Source organism: Chenopodium quinoa, unplaced genomic scaffold (genome assembly GCF_001683475.1).
Source record: "Chenopodium quinoa cultivar QQ74 unplaced genomic scaffold, ASM168347v1, whole genome shotgun sequence".
In the NCBI taxonomy this organism is placed as follows: Eukaryota; Viridiplantae; Streptophyta; class Magnoliopsida; order Caryophyllales; family Amaranthaceae; genus Chenopodium; species Chenopodium quinoa.
The window spans coordinates 9,265,305-9,279,892 of record NW_018742738.1 but is presented as its reverse complement, the minus strand read 5'-3'; the positions used below and the strand labels follow the sequence as shown (position 1 = coordinate 9,279,892).

At 35.0% G+C, this 14,588-nt stretch overlaps 1 protein-coding gene across 1 annotated transcript; it reads right to left on the bottom strand.

Annotated features, from left to right (window-relative positions):
* Positions 1–695: 695 nt before the first annotated feature.
* LOC110724068 lies at positions 696–2,415 on the bottom strand. Its single transcript, XM_021903466.1, has 4 exons — positions 1,913–2,415; positions 1,572–1,753; positions 1,145–1,430; positions 696–924 (listed from the first exon to the last, which is right to left on the bottom strand). Exons 1-4 carry the CDS (start codon positions 2,413–2,415, stop codon positions 696–698), a joined length of 1,200 nt encoding a protein of 399 aa, XP_021759158.1.
* Between the last annotated feature and the right edge of the window lie 12,173 nt (positions 2,416–14,588).

The window sequence follows — 14,588 nt, the reverse complement described above, 5'->3', positions numbered from 1 at the left end:
GTTTGGAGCTAGCCTTTTGATTATGCATCTTCAAAAAATTCATATGTCTATTAATATACGGTGCAATTTCATCTTCATTGAAAAGAATATATGTGTGGGCCATGTGCCACTTTTCAGGAGACAAGTCAAGTTCTCTACGACCTATGGTTCCCTTACCCTCAAGTGTGTCACTGTGTTGAGAAGTACAAGTGCCTACTGTCCTCATATCTCCTAAACTTTCAAGGCAATATTCCATAGCTAACTCATAAAGCATTCTTTCAGCGATACAAGCCTCGGGTCGATACACATTCTTAACATAACCCTTATAAGTTTTCATTTGTCTTTCAAAGGCCCATTGAGCTCTATTGTGCACGGGACCACAAAATCTAATCTCCTTTACCAAATGAACGGGAAAATGTATCATTACATCAAAAAAATCTGGGGGGAAAGTACATCTCCGATTGAAACAAAATAACATCAATTTCAGTTTCTAAGGAATCCAAATCTTTTGGATTGATGACTTTACTATAGATTGCCTTAAAGAAAATACATAACCTGATAATGGCATATCGTACATTTTTTGGCAAAATTGAACGAATAACAATAGGTAAGAGATCTTGCATAAGAACATGGCAGTCATGAGACTTCAAACCCACGAGTTTCAAATTCTCCATTGAAACAAGAGAGGAAATGCTTGAAGAATAACCCTCAGGAACTTAAACTCCGGCTAAGGATGCACAAAGCTCAACTTTCTCCTTCTTAGACAGTGTATAAGCAGCAAGTGGAAAATAGTCCCGTTTTCCAGTTTCAACGGCATTGAGCTCATTTCTCATATTCATTTCCTTCAAGTCAAGTCGAGCATTAACACCGTCTTTTGTCTTCCCAGAGATATTCAATAGTGTGCCAATCAAACTATCAACACATTCTTTTCGATATGCATAATATCTAGAGAATGTCAAACAAAGAGAAATCTCCAATAAGGAAGACGCCAAAAATCACAACACTTCTTGTACCCTTTCTTAGGAATGGCATCTTTATTTTTTTTAACTTGCCAAAAGTAAGTTAAATTTCTTTCACCTTTTCAAATACTTCTTGGCTAGTAAAGACTTTTGGGTGAATTTCAAAATTTTGTTCCCCATTAAAAGCTTTCTTCATTCGACGATACTTATGATCCAAAGGAATAAATGGACGATGATCATAGTAGACCGTCTTTCTAGATGCCGATAACCATTTACCTTTCCAACCATCTTCACATATAGGACAACCACCTTCCCCTTTTACATAATAGCTAGAAAGATTACCATATGCTGGATAATCTTGTATGGTGCAAAATAACATTGCTCTTAAATTGAACATTTCATTTCGATTAGCATCAAACACTTCTACACCTTCTTCCCACAACAACTTTAAGTCGTCTATGAGAGGTGCCAAATACACATCGATGTCATTTCCTGGTTGTTTAGGTCCAGAAATAAGCATTGACAACATAATTTACTTTCTTTTCATGCATAACGAAGGAGGTAAGTTATAAGCCACTGGCATGACCGGCCATGTACTATGGATGCTACTAAGGGAACTTTATGGATTCATACCATCAGTAGACAACCCAAGGTGTAGGTTTCGTTCTTCACTACCAAATTCAGGGAATTGTCCATTAATAAATCTCCATTGCGGTGAGTCAGCCGGGTGTCTAAGTAACCCATCCTTTTTCAGACCAAATTTATGCCATGTCAACTTCTCTACATCTACCGGGTCTGAATACATCAGTTTGAACCTAGGAATAATGGAAAATACCACAAAAACTTAGCTGGCACTCCTTCCTTTTTCTTGTACCTTGAGAGATTACACTCTGGGCAAATCTTTGCTGATTCATTTTCATTTCGATAAAGTATGCAATCGTTAGGACACGCATGAATTTTTTCATAACGCAAACCCATTGTACATAATGTTTTTTTTTGCCCTGTATGTATTCTTTGGAAAAACATTATCAGATGGAAGGACATCTATCAAGAACTCAAGTAATGTTGTAAAACTCTTATCTGTCCAACTATGACCCTCCTTCAAACTGTATAGCTTAAGTGAAGCTGATAGCTTTGTGTACTTACACCCTTCATATAAAGGCTTCTCAGAATCACTCAACATTTCTTCCGTCACATTGAGATCATCATCTACTCTGTGTACGAATTGACTCGTCATGTCCTCTAATTCGTTACCCTCATCGGTATTATGGCCTTGAGCATCCTTGCTTGAAATTTCTTCCCTTTTCTCAACATGACGATGCCAACAAGTATATGTTCTATCAAATTGCCTTTTACTCAAATGATTAAGTATCACATCAGCTTTGTGATACATAAGATTATGGCAGATGTAACAAGGACATGGCAATTTATCACGCCCTTCACTATTATTTTCCAAAGCGAATTTAAAAAATTCCATAACTCCAACTTCATATTCTGGATCCCCTAATTTTTTTTTTGGTTATCCAAGTTCGGTCCATTTCTACAAACTAGAAAGTTAAAAATAAAAATAAACTCACACAAGTCACAAAGATAACTGCTATATAATTATGGATATAATTTTAACATACACTACAATAGTTAATGCCTACAACAACGTAAATAAAAACAACCTAATAAACTCACTTTTACATGTAAATAATAATTTATTTAAGCTCTATAATTACTAAAGTATAAGATGTTAGTTGATTTAATGATGAGCATATGCTATTTGTCTTGTCAATGAAAACATAATCACTAGATTAATAGATGTTATTTTGGACTTTTCATGCAATCTTGACACCTTGGTCTTTCATTAGATCTCTAACTTATTATTTGTCTTGTATGATGATGGAGCCTTTTCTTATTTGGGTCTAAATTGAATATGTTCAACTTACATTCTACTGACAGTACCTCTATTCAAGACTGTATTCTGCAATGTATCCAGTAACACAACGAAGTGGGATTGTGGAAATAAATGTAAAATTTGTCTACAACTGAAATATTGAGTAATTGTGTATTGTCGGTCTCTTGAGCTGAAAACTGTCATATTGAAGCTTTAGGCCCAAGAACAGTAGATATTAACTGCATTTGCCGTTTATTTATATACTCTACATAAAACAAGCCTAGTAAATTAGATTATTAGTACAAGGGAAGATGAGTATGTAAATTTTATAATTTTCAAGGAAGGTTGAGGGTATTTGAAATTAATAGAGCACAATTAAATAATCTAGTGGTAAACAATTTCCCCTACCCCTCTTTCTTTATCTGATTAGGGTTCTAAATTGAACTTAAGTAAGATTAATTTGGCTAAAATTATTTTGATTACTATTGAAATAGATGTAATTCGACAAAATTAAAGGAAATTTGATTGAACTTACTGCAATTCAACTGAAATATTTGCATACAAACAATCGATTGAATTTAACCCTAAAACTAGAACTTTGAAGTTTTTTTTTTCAATCACCTAAAATTCAAATTGCAAATTAATTTAATCGATGAAAACTATGAACTTAATTATGTTTCCTTCATATTTCGAATGATGCATGCATTTTAATTGACAAATAATAATCAAAATTCAACCACTCTATAACAAGATTCGAACCTACCTCAGAGGAGTGGTGCGGTGCTTACAAGTTGTGCGGCGATCGGTGGTGCGGCGGTGTGGCGAACAGTCATCGGCTGAAGGACAGTGGTGGAGGTTTCATGAAAGCAATAAACAAGCAGTTCAAATTTTTTTTTCAAGGTATAGTTAGAGTGAAAGTGATAAAAGAACGTGAAAGTGAAAGTGATAAAAGAACGTGAAAGTGAAAGTGATAAGAGGAGAGCGCGCTATTCAATTCAATTTAGCGGCCTTTAATTAATTTGGGCAAATTATTACTATGTATATTTTTTCCTCCTAATAATTAAAAAAAGAGATTAATTAATACAATACAAAACGGTTGTTAAATGACTGTTCTATATTACCTATAATAATTAATTATTTTTTGAAGATATTTCAGAGTAAAAAATAGAGAACAGTTAACTATGCTAACCGTTTTATATGTATTTACATATAGAACGCCTTTTATATAAATACGTTCTATATTCTTCTGGAGAACGCCTATCTTTGGTAACCGTTCTATATTTTGCGATCTCTAATCTAGTTTTTGGTGTAGTGATTAGAACGCATATTTCTGGCTCGGTATTGGAAGAACTTGGCGGCAGCAAACAGAGGCCAGCGCCACTTTTTGGCTTTAGCGCCTGGCGACAGAGGCTGTCGTCTAGCGCTAAAGTCAAAATACTGGCGCTAGTCTTTGTTCGTTGACGCTAGTTCCTACATGCCTCACCAGCTTTCTGTGCTCGATAAAATTTTCCAGTTTCTCGCAGCATTATTTCGATCCTAGTTGTGAAAGATATCCCTCAAATTTCCTACGTGCAATAATCCAATGTTTTAACTCATTATGGATGGTCATTCCAATGAGATCTTTTTTATGCATATGACAATAATGTTAATCAAAATTACGCATATGAAATACTTAGAACTTTTCGAGTCTCATCCACTCATTCTAAATCATTGCCGAAATAAATTTCAGGAATTAAAATAGAAATCGTCCCCAGTGGAGTAGCAAAAAAATGTAGGGAATATTTCAAGAATTACCCCTAGCTTGAACCCCACTGTGATCATACACTTAAGTACGATGGCGTCCAAAGGGAAAGAAGATAGAGCAAAAGAGTCGCCAACAAGTTTTAGGAACTTGTAAACTGTTCACGAGGTGAAGGTTACACCCCTTAACGATCCATGAGATCGTTAACTCCAATAGGTCTGGAACCATTTCTGGTAGTTCGGGGATGAATGTACAAATCCAACCTAAAAGAGATTGAACCTGCCCTAATAATAGGCCTTTACTTTATTATGATCGTATTCATGTGTGCTTTCTGACTAACATGCAATCATTAGGTTTACCCTATACCTTTTTATCTATGTTGGTTGAATATTAATGCACAAATAAATCTAATATTGGCGATCACTTGAATTATAATCATATTTACCCTAAACAAGATTATTAATTATCTTATTAAGCGTGATTACAAGTACAAATTCCCTTTAAACATGCATAAAAGGCGTGATCAAGCAATAACAATAAATATAATATATCAAGAAACATAATAATAATCATAACAATAATACTCATAAAATTATAATCATAATTATAAAAACAATCATGTTTAAGCATAATAATAGCAAGATTCTAGGCATGATACTAACAAGATTAATAACAAACCCTAGCATGTCACTAAGCATTAAAAATCAATGCTTTAGCCCTAACATGATACTATCATGAATATTAAAAAGAAAATAGGAAGCATCATAGAAATCATAATTGTCATATTTGAAATTATAGCCTTTTCCCTAAACATAATACTAGGAATTAATAAAACATCCTAACATGATACTAGGAAAATCAAAATGCTCTAACATGACATTAGGAATCATAATAACAACCTAGATATGATTTCTACATCATAAAATCAATAAATCAATTTAAGCACTTACTTTGATGTCTCTTATCTCTTTCTAATAACAAAATACACACGTTAGTAACTTCAAGAAAAATATAAAATCAAAACAATTAAATTAAATAATTGAAATAGAGATTTGGGACCAAACCCTCATAAATTAAAACCTTTCACGTATAGGGCGAAGGCAACTTCAAACTTGGCTAGGCGTGTCTAGTGCTAATGTATGAAAAATTTTGTTAATTAATGCACTTCTTGGATGTCTCATATCTCTAGGGTTGGCTTAGAAAGAGAGAGAGAGAATCAAGAAATTCTTGATGAGAGTTCATGAGAATTAGATGAGAAGGATTGATGAGAATTGATGAATGAAAAAAAAGTTTTTAGGAGGCTATTTATAGAGAAAATCAGCCAAAAAGATAAAATATTGAACCAGAGTTCTGACGTGAAAAAATGGAGTTAGCGCTTGACGCTGACATTAGCAGCAGGCGCTAACGCTAGCGCCAGGCGCCAGGCGCTAATAACTGGCGTTTGGCGTTAATTAACTTTCTAACGCGTTTTCTAAAATCAGATAAAAATTAACCATACAGGAGGATAAAGTCGTATTTTCCTCAAAAACATTCTTTTATTCTGATTAAATCTCTAAAAAGTCAACAAAAATCAATTTATCAATGCTAATAAAATTAGGAATGAAAAGAACCTTCTAGAAGAATCTATAAGACTAAAACCATTCCTAATTGCATTAGAAATGATAAATCTATATTAGGCCCTCCCCTAGATCATTGGGCCGCATATAAGGTTCCAACTGGACCTAGTTTAGTAATTTGGCCATAACTTCCTCAATATTCATCGGAATTGGGCTTATAATATATCGTTGCAAAGCTCTTTTCAAGACCTATCCAACTACACTACTATTGGACCCATATCATGGACCAACCAAACCGGATTGGCTATTTTTTTAAAATAGATTTTAAAAAACAGAGAGAACAGAAAAGAAATTAAAACTATCCGTAACACTAGACTTTCCACACTTTCACTTCATTCGATTATGATTTGATGTGAAAGGTACTCATCATCGGGTTTGGTTTTGGGGAGACACAAATGGGTGTCTACAGTTATAAAGCATAAAACAAGTGTTAACGCATAATCACGATGACATAAACATTCCCTTGACTGGAAATTCCGATTCTCATGGCATTTCAAGTCAATTAAGCATAAAGGACTAACTAAAGTTCATCTCTCGATCATTTGTTGAGAAAGCTTAGATAAATAGTTCTAGCAATGCCACTTACAAGAACTAACATTGAAACCACTTAAATCAACTAATTAACATCCCACATTAGCTAAATCAATACATGCAAACAAGTATTTGTGAATTCATCAATGGTTTCAACCATCCTAAGTAAAAGAGCTACTCACAAATCATAATTAATTGCAAAACTAAATGAATAATTAACAACTAAGAACATGAAATCAAACACTAATTTAACATAAACAAGTAATAAAACAAGAAAAGATACAAAAATAAGCAATTAAATAAATAAAATAAGAGAGAGAGAGAGAGTAAGAAATTCTCATTGATAATGCAAGAAATAATCAAATCTTCTAGTCTCCTTCCTTCAATTCTTCATATTCCAAGATTCAACATGTTTTTCCCACTTTCTCTCTCTAGAAATTGAGAGTTTCTCTCTCTAAAAACCTAACCTAAGCTAAAACTACAATAAGAATATCCCCCCTTTACAAATGAAGCCAAAGGGGTATTATATAACCCCCAAGTAAAAGGATAGAGAACACGAGAAAACGACCCGTCTACAGGTCGGCACGGACGTACAGACTTGTTAAAATACGAGTAGTAGCTACTGCCTGGCCTTGCACGGACGTGCTTCATTTGGCACGGACGTGCAGGGACTTGCACGGACGTGCCACTTATTGGCACGGACGTGCAGCCCTTTTCTAGCGAAATAACTTATTTTTGGAAGGTCATAACTTATTCGTTACTCATCGAAATAAGGCATGTGACCAGTCGTTTGAAAGATCTTGAGATGAACTTTAATCTCCAATTTGAATCACTTCAAATTTTTGAGTGTAACAAAAGTTATGGTCAATTTAAGATGACCTTAGTGCAAAAATCTTTAAGGCGCTCATCCTTCTTCCTCCATTGCTCTATCAACCAAGCTTTCCCTTCTCCTTGTTCACTCATGCTTGATCACGTCCATATATAGTGCTAAAAATAGGTACATCATATCAAAAACACAAACAACCCGTGAAGCATGGATGGTTCGAAAATTGTGTAAAAACAGGATAAATAATGAACTTTGATGTCGAATTATCACGAAAACAAGGTCCAAAAGTACCCTAAAACCATACCAAATAACCACAAAAGGAGGATCGGGGATGATGGTATGAAGTGAGTCATGGAGTCAAATTCGCCTGTATTGGCCGATACTCGATTCTTATTGTGAAAAGTGATTCTTGCGATCTCAAAGGCATGCAAAAAAAATATTCAATTTGCTCCAAACTATTATTATGCTAAATTGGTTGAATATTAATGCAACATATAATTCTAAAATATCATGATCACTTCAATTAATAACATGATTAAAAAGGAACCTAAATAGGTTGTCCAAATTATCTTATGAGGCGTAATTTTCAATTACACATTCCTTTTAAACATGTAATATGGTGATCATAAATAATAATAGAACATACATTAATATTGGAAGCAATTCAACAATAATCCAACAATATAAAATCGTTAGAAAAATAATAAAAATAAAAGGAATATGATTCCTTACTTTGATTTTGCTTGCATGCAACTATAAAAATAAACGGGTTAGTAACTTCAAGGAATTTAATTAAACAATAATTAAAATTAAATCTAATAGAGTTAATTTGGGGCTAAACCCTTAAACAGTTCTACCTTTCACATCTTGGTTTAAGGATGGAACCTTGGGTAAAGTACAGACTCCTTGGAGTGCATAAAGGGAGTATATTTGAAGAATAAGAGAGAATTAATTGATGTCCCGAACTGCTAAAATGAGGGGGGAATTTATAGGGTAAATGAGTAGAGGGAACACACAGAACCCTAAAAATATAAAACCCTTAAATTGGTTGCCGCGACACGTCAGCAGATTGCTACGACATGACAAAATCTGGTGTGACACGGGATAATGTAGTGTGACGCGGGAAGTAACAGCCCTAAAACGATAAAACACGTTCAAGTTTTACGCGGAGAAAACATGAGAAATTCCTGTGTCGCGGCATGTGTACCACATGCCGCGACGCAGCAAATTCCACCGTGGCGCGACACATGATTACGTGACACAGTGGACGTTTTTTCCTTTTTTATGTCCAAATTCATTTTAACCCTAATTACGCTCAGCATTTTTAGGTGTTGCTTCATAATTACGGGCTATTTATGTTTATTATTCATTATTTGGGATAAATTAATAAATAATATGAAATGATAAAAAGGGTTTGGGGCAAAATATAAATTGGACTATGCTTTGACTAAACATTAGGACTGATCCGTTGACTATTTTGTAAACTGAGCTTGATTGAATATGAAATTTAAGCAATCCCGGGATTAAATACTCAACCTAACCAATAATGGCGGTGAAATATTGTTCATCATCAGGTTTGGTTTCGGGGAGACATTTTTAGGTGTTTACAGAAGCCCCCACTTTGATTGAGTTTGTATAAACACCAGTTTCAAAAACAATAGTCAAAGTAGTCGATAGGGACGGAGAATGATTTATGACGTCCTGCGATCCTAAATCACTTTGTATAGGTTGATACCTGTAGAAAAATGTTACTTTTACAGATAAAAGGGTAAAGGGATAGAATGCTTATCTAACACCAGTGTATCAGTGGCAAATATGTTCGATAGTATTTGACACCAGTGTATCGATGGCAAACAAAACTTGGCAGTTTCCTATGCTTGAAGAAATCCACTGGATGATGTTTGTTGTGATACTTCCCATGCTTGAGGAAAGTCGACATATGAATTTGGCAGTTTTCTAAGCTTGAATAAATCCACCGGATGATATTTATTGAGATACTCCCCATGCTTGAGGGAAGTCGACATATGATATAATGTTTGAGATACTTTCCATGCTTAAGGAAAGTCGACAGATGATATAATCGCACAGTTCTTCGCCTTGAGGGGTAGCAACGACCGGCAATTTTCCATGTTTGAGGAAAAACTTGTCTAATGATTAAATTGCAAGTCTCTGTGTATCGAGAGCCTTGCGCCATGAATCGTCATCTCTTCGAAGATGATCACTAAAAATGATGATAGTTCGATTGTCCCCGAACGTGGGCCGTAGTTGGTTCGATTGTCCTCGAACGTGGGTTGTAGATGATTAAATCTTCAAGTTGACTATCCGACAATATTGGGTGCTTGAAATCTGACTTTGATACTTGGTAGGGGTAAATGAGTAATTTTAATACCATTTAAATATCAGTTATAATTTTCCCGTAAGTTTTTCGGTAGAAAAATAACTGTCCATGAAGTTACAGAAATAATTCGAACTAGTCAAAGATGCCTGGGATATTCAAGGAACAAGTCAATGTGGTGTGCAAGTCACGCGCAAGCACCGTGCCACATGGTTGGTTGCCGTGACACGAGGTACTTTGTCGTCACACGAAAAATACTTTAGTGACGTGTGCTTCTTTTTGTGTTGCTGAATTGGTCAAAAGGCTGCAAGAATATTCTTACACTGAAGCGTCGTATCACGTGTTTGGGTATTGTGGCACGACAAATACTGCCTTTAAGCGGCGTCATCTTGCGTGACGCGACAGTTTTTTCCTGCTAAAACGGTCAAAAGTTGCAAGAATATTCTCTAGCATATTCGCTGAAGATTACTGCAGTTGCAGGTCACGCGCGTGTACCGTGTCACGTTGAATATTGCCGTGTGTAGACACCCATTTCTGTCTCCCCAAAATCAAACCCGGTGATGAGTTTCGCGTCGAATCATAATCGAATGAAGTGAAAGTGTGGAAAGTCTAGTGTTGCGGATAGTTTTAATTTCTTTTATTTTCTCTCTGTTTTTGAAAACCTATTTAAAGAAATCTGCCAATACAGTTTTTTTGGTCCATGATAAGGGTCCAATAATGGTGTAGTTGGATGGGGCTTGAAAAAAGCTTTCCAACGATATATTATAAGCCCAATTCTGATGAATAATGAGGAAGTTATGGCCAAATTACTAAACTGGGCCCGGTTTGAGCCTTATATGCGGCTCAATGATCTAGAGGAGGGCCTAATATGGATTTATCATTCCTAATGCAATTCGGAATGGTTTTAGTCATCTAAATTCTTCTAGAAGGTTCTTTTCATTCCTAATTTAATTAGCATTGATAAATTGACTTTTGTTGACTTTTTGGAGTTTTAATCAGAATAAAAGAGTGTTTTTAAGGAAAATACGATTTTGTCATTCTGTACGGTTAAATTTTATCTGAATTTAGAAAACGCGTGAAAGAATTAATTAGAGCCTGGTGCCTGGCGCTAATGGTCAGCGTCTGGCGCTAACTTGTTTTTCCCTCGTCGAAACTCTGATTTGTTTTTCTATCTTTTTGGTTGATTTTCTCTATACATAGCCTCCTAAAATCTCCGTTTTTTCTCATCTACAATCATCAAATATCAAAAACTCTCTAATTCTCTTCTCTCTCTAAAGCTAAAGCTTATTTTTTCTCTCTCTCTTTTCTAAATTAAACTTTTTTACAAACAAAATTCTACATTCACAAGACTTAAAAGCATATAGCCAAGTTCGAAGTTACCTTCTCCCTAGACGTGAAAGGTTTTAATTTCTGAGGGTTTAGTCCCAAATCTCTATTTCAATTATTTAATTTAATTGTTTTGATTATTATTTTCCTTAAAGTTACTAACGCGTGTATTTTGTTATTAGAAAGAGGTACGAGGCATCCAAGTAAGTGCTTTAATTGATTTTAATTGATATTATGATATAGAAATCATGTTTAGGTTGTTATTATGATTCCTAGCGTCATGTTAGGGTGTTTTGATCTTCCTAGTATCATGTCTAGGGTAACTTTAATATCCAGTATGATTAAAAGTATGATGCTTCCTATTTTATTTCCTAATATTCATGTTAGTATCATGTTAGGGCTAAATATTTGATCTTTGATGTTTAGTGACATGCTAGGGTTTGTTATTAATCATGTTAGTATCATGCCTAGGATCTTGCTATTATTATGCTTTAACATGATTATGATATATGATTATAATTTTATTATTGACGATGATTATTATGTTGCTTGATATAAATTATTTATTGTTATTTCTTGATCACGCCTTTTATGCATGTTTAAAGGGAATTGGTACTTGTAATCATGCTTAATAAGATAATTGATAATCTTGTTTAGGTTTAATATGATTATAATTCAAGTGATCTCCAATAATAGATTTATTTGTGCATTAATATTCATCCAACATAGATAAACAGGTTTAGGGTAAACCTATTGATTGCATGTTAGTTAGAAAGTGCACATGAATACGATCAGAATAAAGTAGAGGCTTATTATTAGGGCAGGTTCAATCTTTTTTAGGTTGGATTTGTACCTTCATCCCCGAACTACCACTCATGGTTCTAGACCTATTGGAGTTGACAATCTCCTGGATCGTTAAGGGGTGTAACCTTCACCTCGTAAACGGTTTACAAGTTCCTAAAACTTGTTGGCGACTCTTTTTCTCTATCTTCTTTCCCTTTGGACGCCACTGTACTTTAGTGTATGAACACAGTAGGGTTCAATCTAGGGCTAATGCTTGAAATATTCCCTACTCCATGACACGGTATATTTAACCGTCACACGACATCTGTTTCGAGACACAACGTTACTTTTTCTGTTGCAAAAGTTACGCATGCTCGAAATTCGCGCCGTTTGACCGTTTAGTTGCTGCGCCACGTATGTCTTTACCATGACACGATAAATTACTCCGTGTCACGGCATTTTGATTCCCTTTAAAGTTCGAATTTTCGACCTCCTCTTCATTTTAGTTCCATCTTCTTGCTATTTGGGGCTCGAATTCTTTGCTGCCGCGGTTCTTAGGGTCTATCTCACCCGTTTCTTTACCATTTTCGCTCAAATTTGTTACAAGCTTCCTAATTTTTAAACTTCTACAAGGGTCTATGTAAGTTCCTTTGCTTTTTGTCTCAAATTTTTGTTGTAAATGAGCAATTTTCATGTAAAAACCCTAGAAAAATCAAATAGGGTATTTATGACTTTGAGGTTTACTGTCAAAATTCTTGTCATAAATTAGCATGTATACGAATGTATGTTGGTTTTTGAGAAATTTGAGAACAAGTTTTCATGATTTGTTGAAGAAATGAGCAAATCATCATTTTTGATACTGTAGGCGTCGCTCGAAGTGCGCCTACGTTAAAGCATGTGTGAATATGCTAGGCACTGATAGGAAGTGGGAATTGACATATACGATTAGAGACAAGGAAAGTAGGGAACCACCAACAAGTTTATAAGGAACTTGTAAACCGTTCATGGATCATAAAAAGGCAACCACGATTAAGGGACAACGATAGGCACCAACGATTGACCCGTGAAGGTTACACCCCATTCATAATCCATAAGAATACTAACTCAATATGGTTCGGAACTACTAAAGGAGGATCAGGGATGATGGTAAGAAGTGAGTCATGGAGTCACATTCGCCCGTATTGGCCTCTACTCGATTCTGATTGTGAAAAGTGATTCCTGCAATCTGAAAGGCATGCAAACAAAGATTCAATTCACTCCAAACTATTATTATGCTAAATTGGTTGAATATTAATGCAACAGATAATTCTAAATATTGGAATTACTTGAATTAATAACAAGATTAAAAAGAAACCTAAACCACTCGTTCAAATTATCTTATTAGGCGTGATTTTCAATTACATATTCCCTTTAACATGCAATATGGTGATAAAAAATAATAATAGAACAAACATTAATATTAGAAGCAATTTTACAATAATAGCGTTAGTCAAATCAAATATAAAATAACCTAATCATGATGCTAGAAATATTAAAATAAAATAAGAGTAATTAAATAAATTAATTACTCACATTCCGCGCGTTCCTTAAAGTTGCTACATCATGAATAAATTGTTAGTAACTTCAATAAAAAAATATAAATCAAATTGAAACAATTAAATTAAATAAAAAGTAGATTTGATTTGGTCCAAACCCTCAGTTAATTATACCTTTTTCGCCTTAGTTTAAGGACGGAACCTCGGGTCAAGTATGGACTCCTTGGAGTGCTTAAGGGAAGAATGGTGTAATTAGGGATATAGGTTTAAGGCTTAGAATATGGGAGAGATAGAGAAGAGAACGATTTTTGGTGTAAAAGAAAGAAAGAGAGTAGGATTTGGTGCCCTGAACTGCAGAAAAGAGGGTCTTATTTATAGGGAAAATGAGTAGAGGGAACACACGGAACCCCTGGGAATTCATGCTCTATCTACCTGATTGAACGCTCTGAGCAACAAAAGGTACATCCGAGAATGTTGAATTCACCAAACCATGGATGTGAGTTTTTCTAAAATGGCGGTGTCCCATCTACTCGGCCAACCCTTCACGGTTAGGCTTCCGCGCGGTGCATCCAGACAATTAACCATGGACCCACTATTGACTAACCCATATCCCGAACTTTAGAGAACTAGAGCCATGGTTAGGTTGCAAACTTATTACATCATGTTGTGCCTACTTGACTAATTGTGCATTATTGGTTGTGCATCCTCTATGTGTTTTTCCTAACCGTTTGTTTGACTTGTGTTAAGACATAATAAACTGATTTATGACTAAAAGAACTTTGCCTAATTAATTAATTAATAAATTAATTTGAGTAATTAAAGTTTAATATTTTAATCAGAGTTGACTTAGTACGACTTTAGGCATACCCTGTAGAGTAATAATACCGAAAGCAGTTCCAGATCGACCTTCCAGCAATGGCGCCAAGATTTAAACTGTAGCGCCACTCTGTGGAGCATAGCGCCTGGCGACAGTCCTGTCGTCTTGCGCTACACTACAAAGAGAGGCGCCAGTCCTGTCGTTTTGGCGACAGTTCAGTTTATTGCTCGAGTCATCACCTTATGTCTCACTGAACAA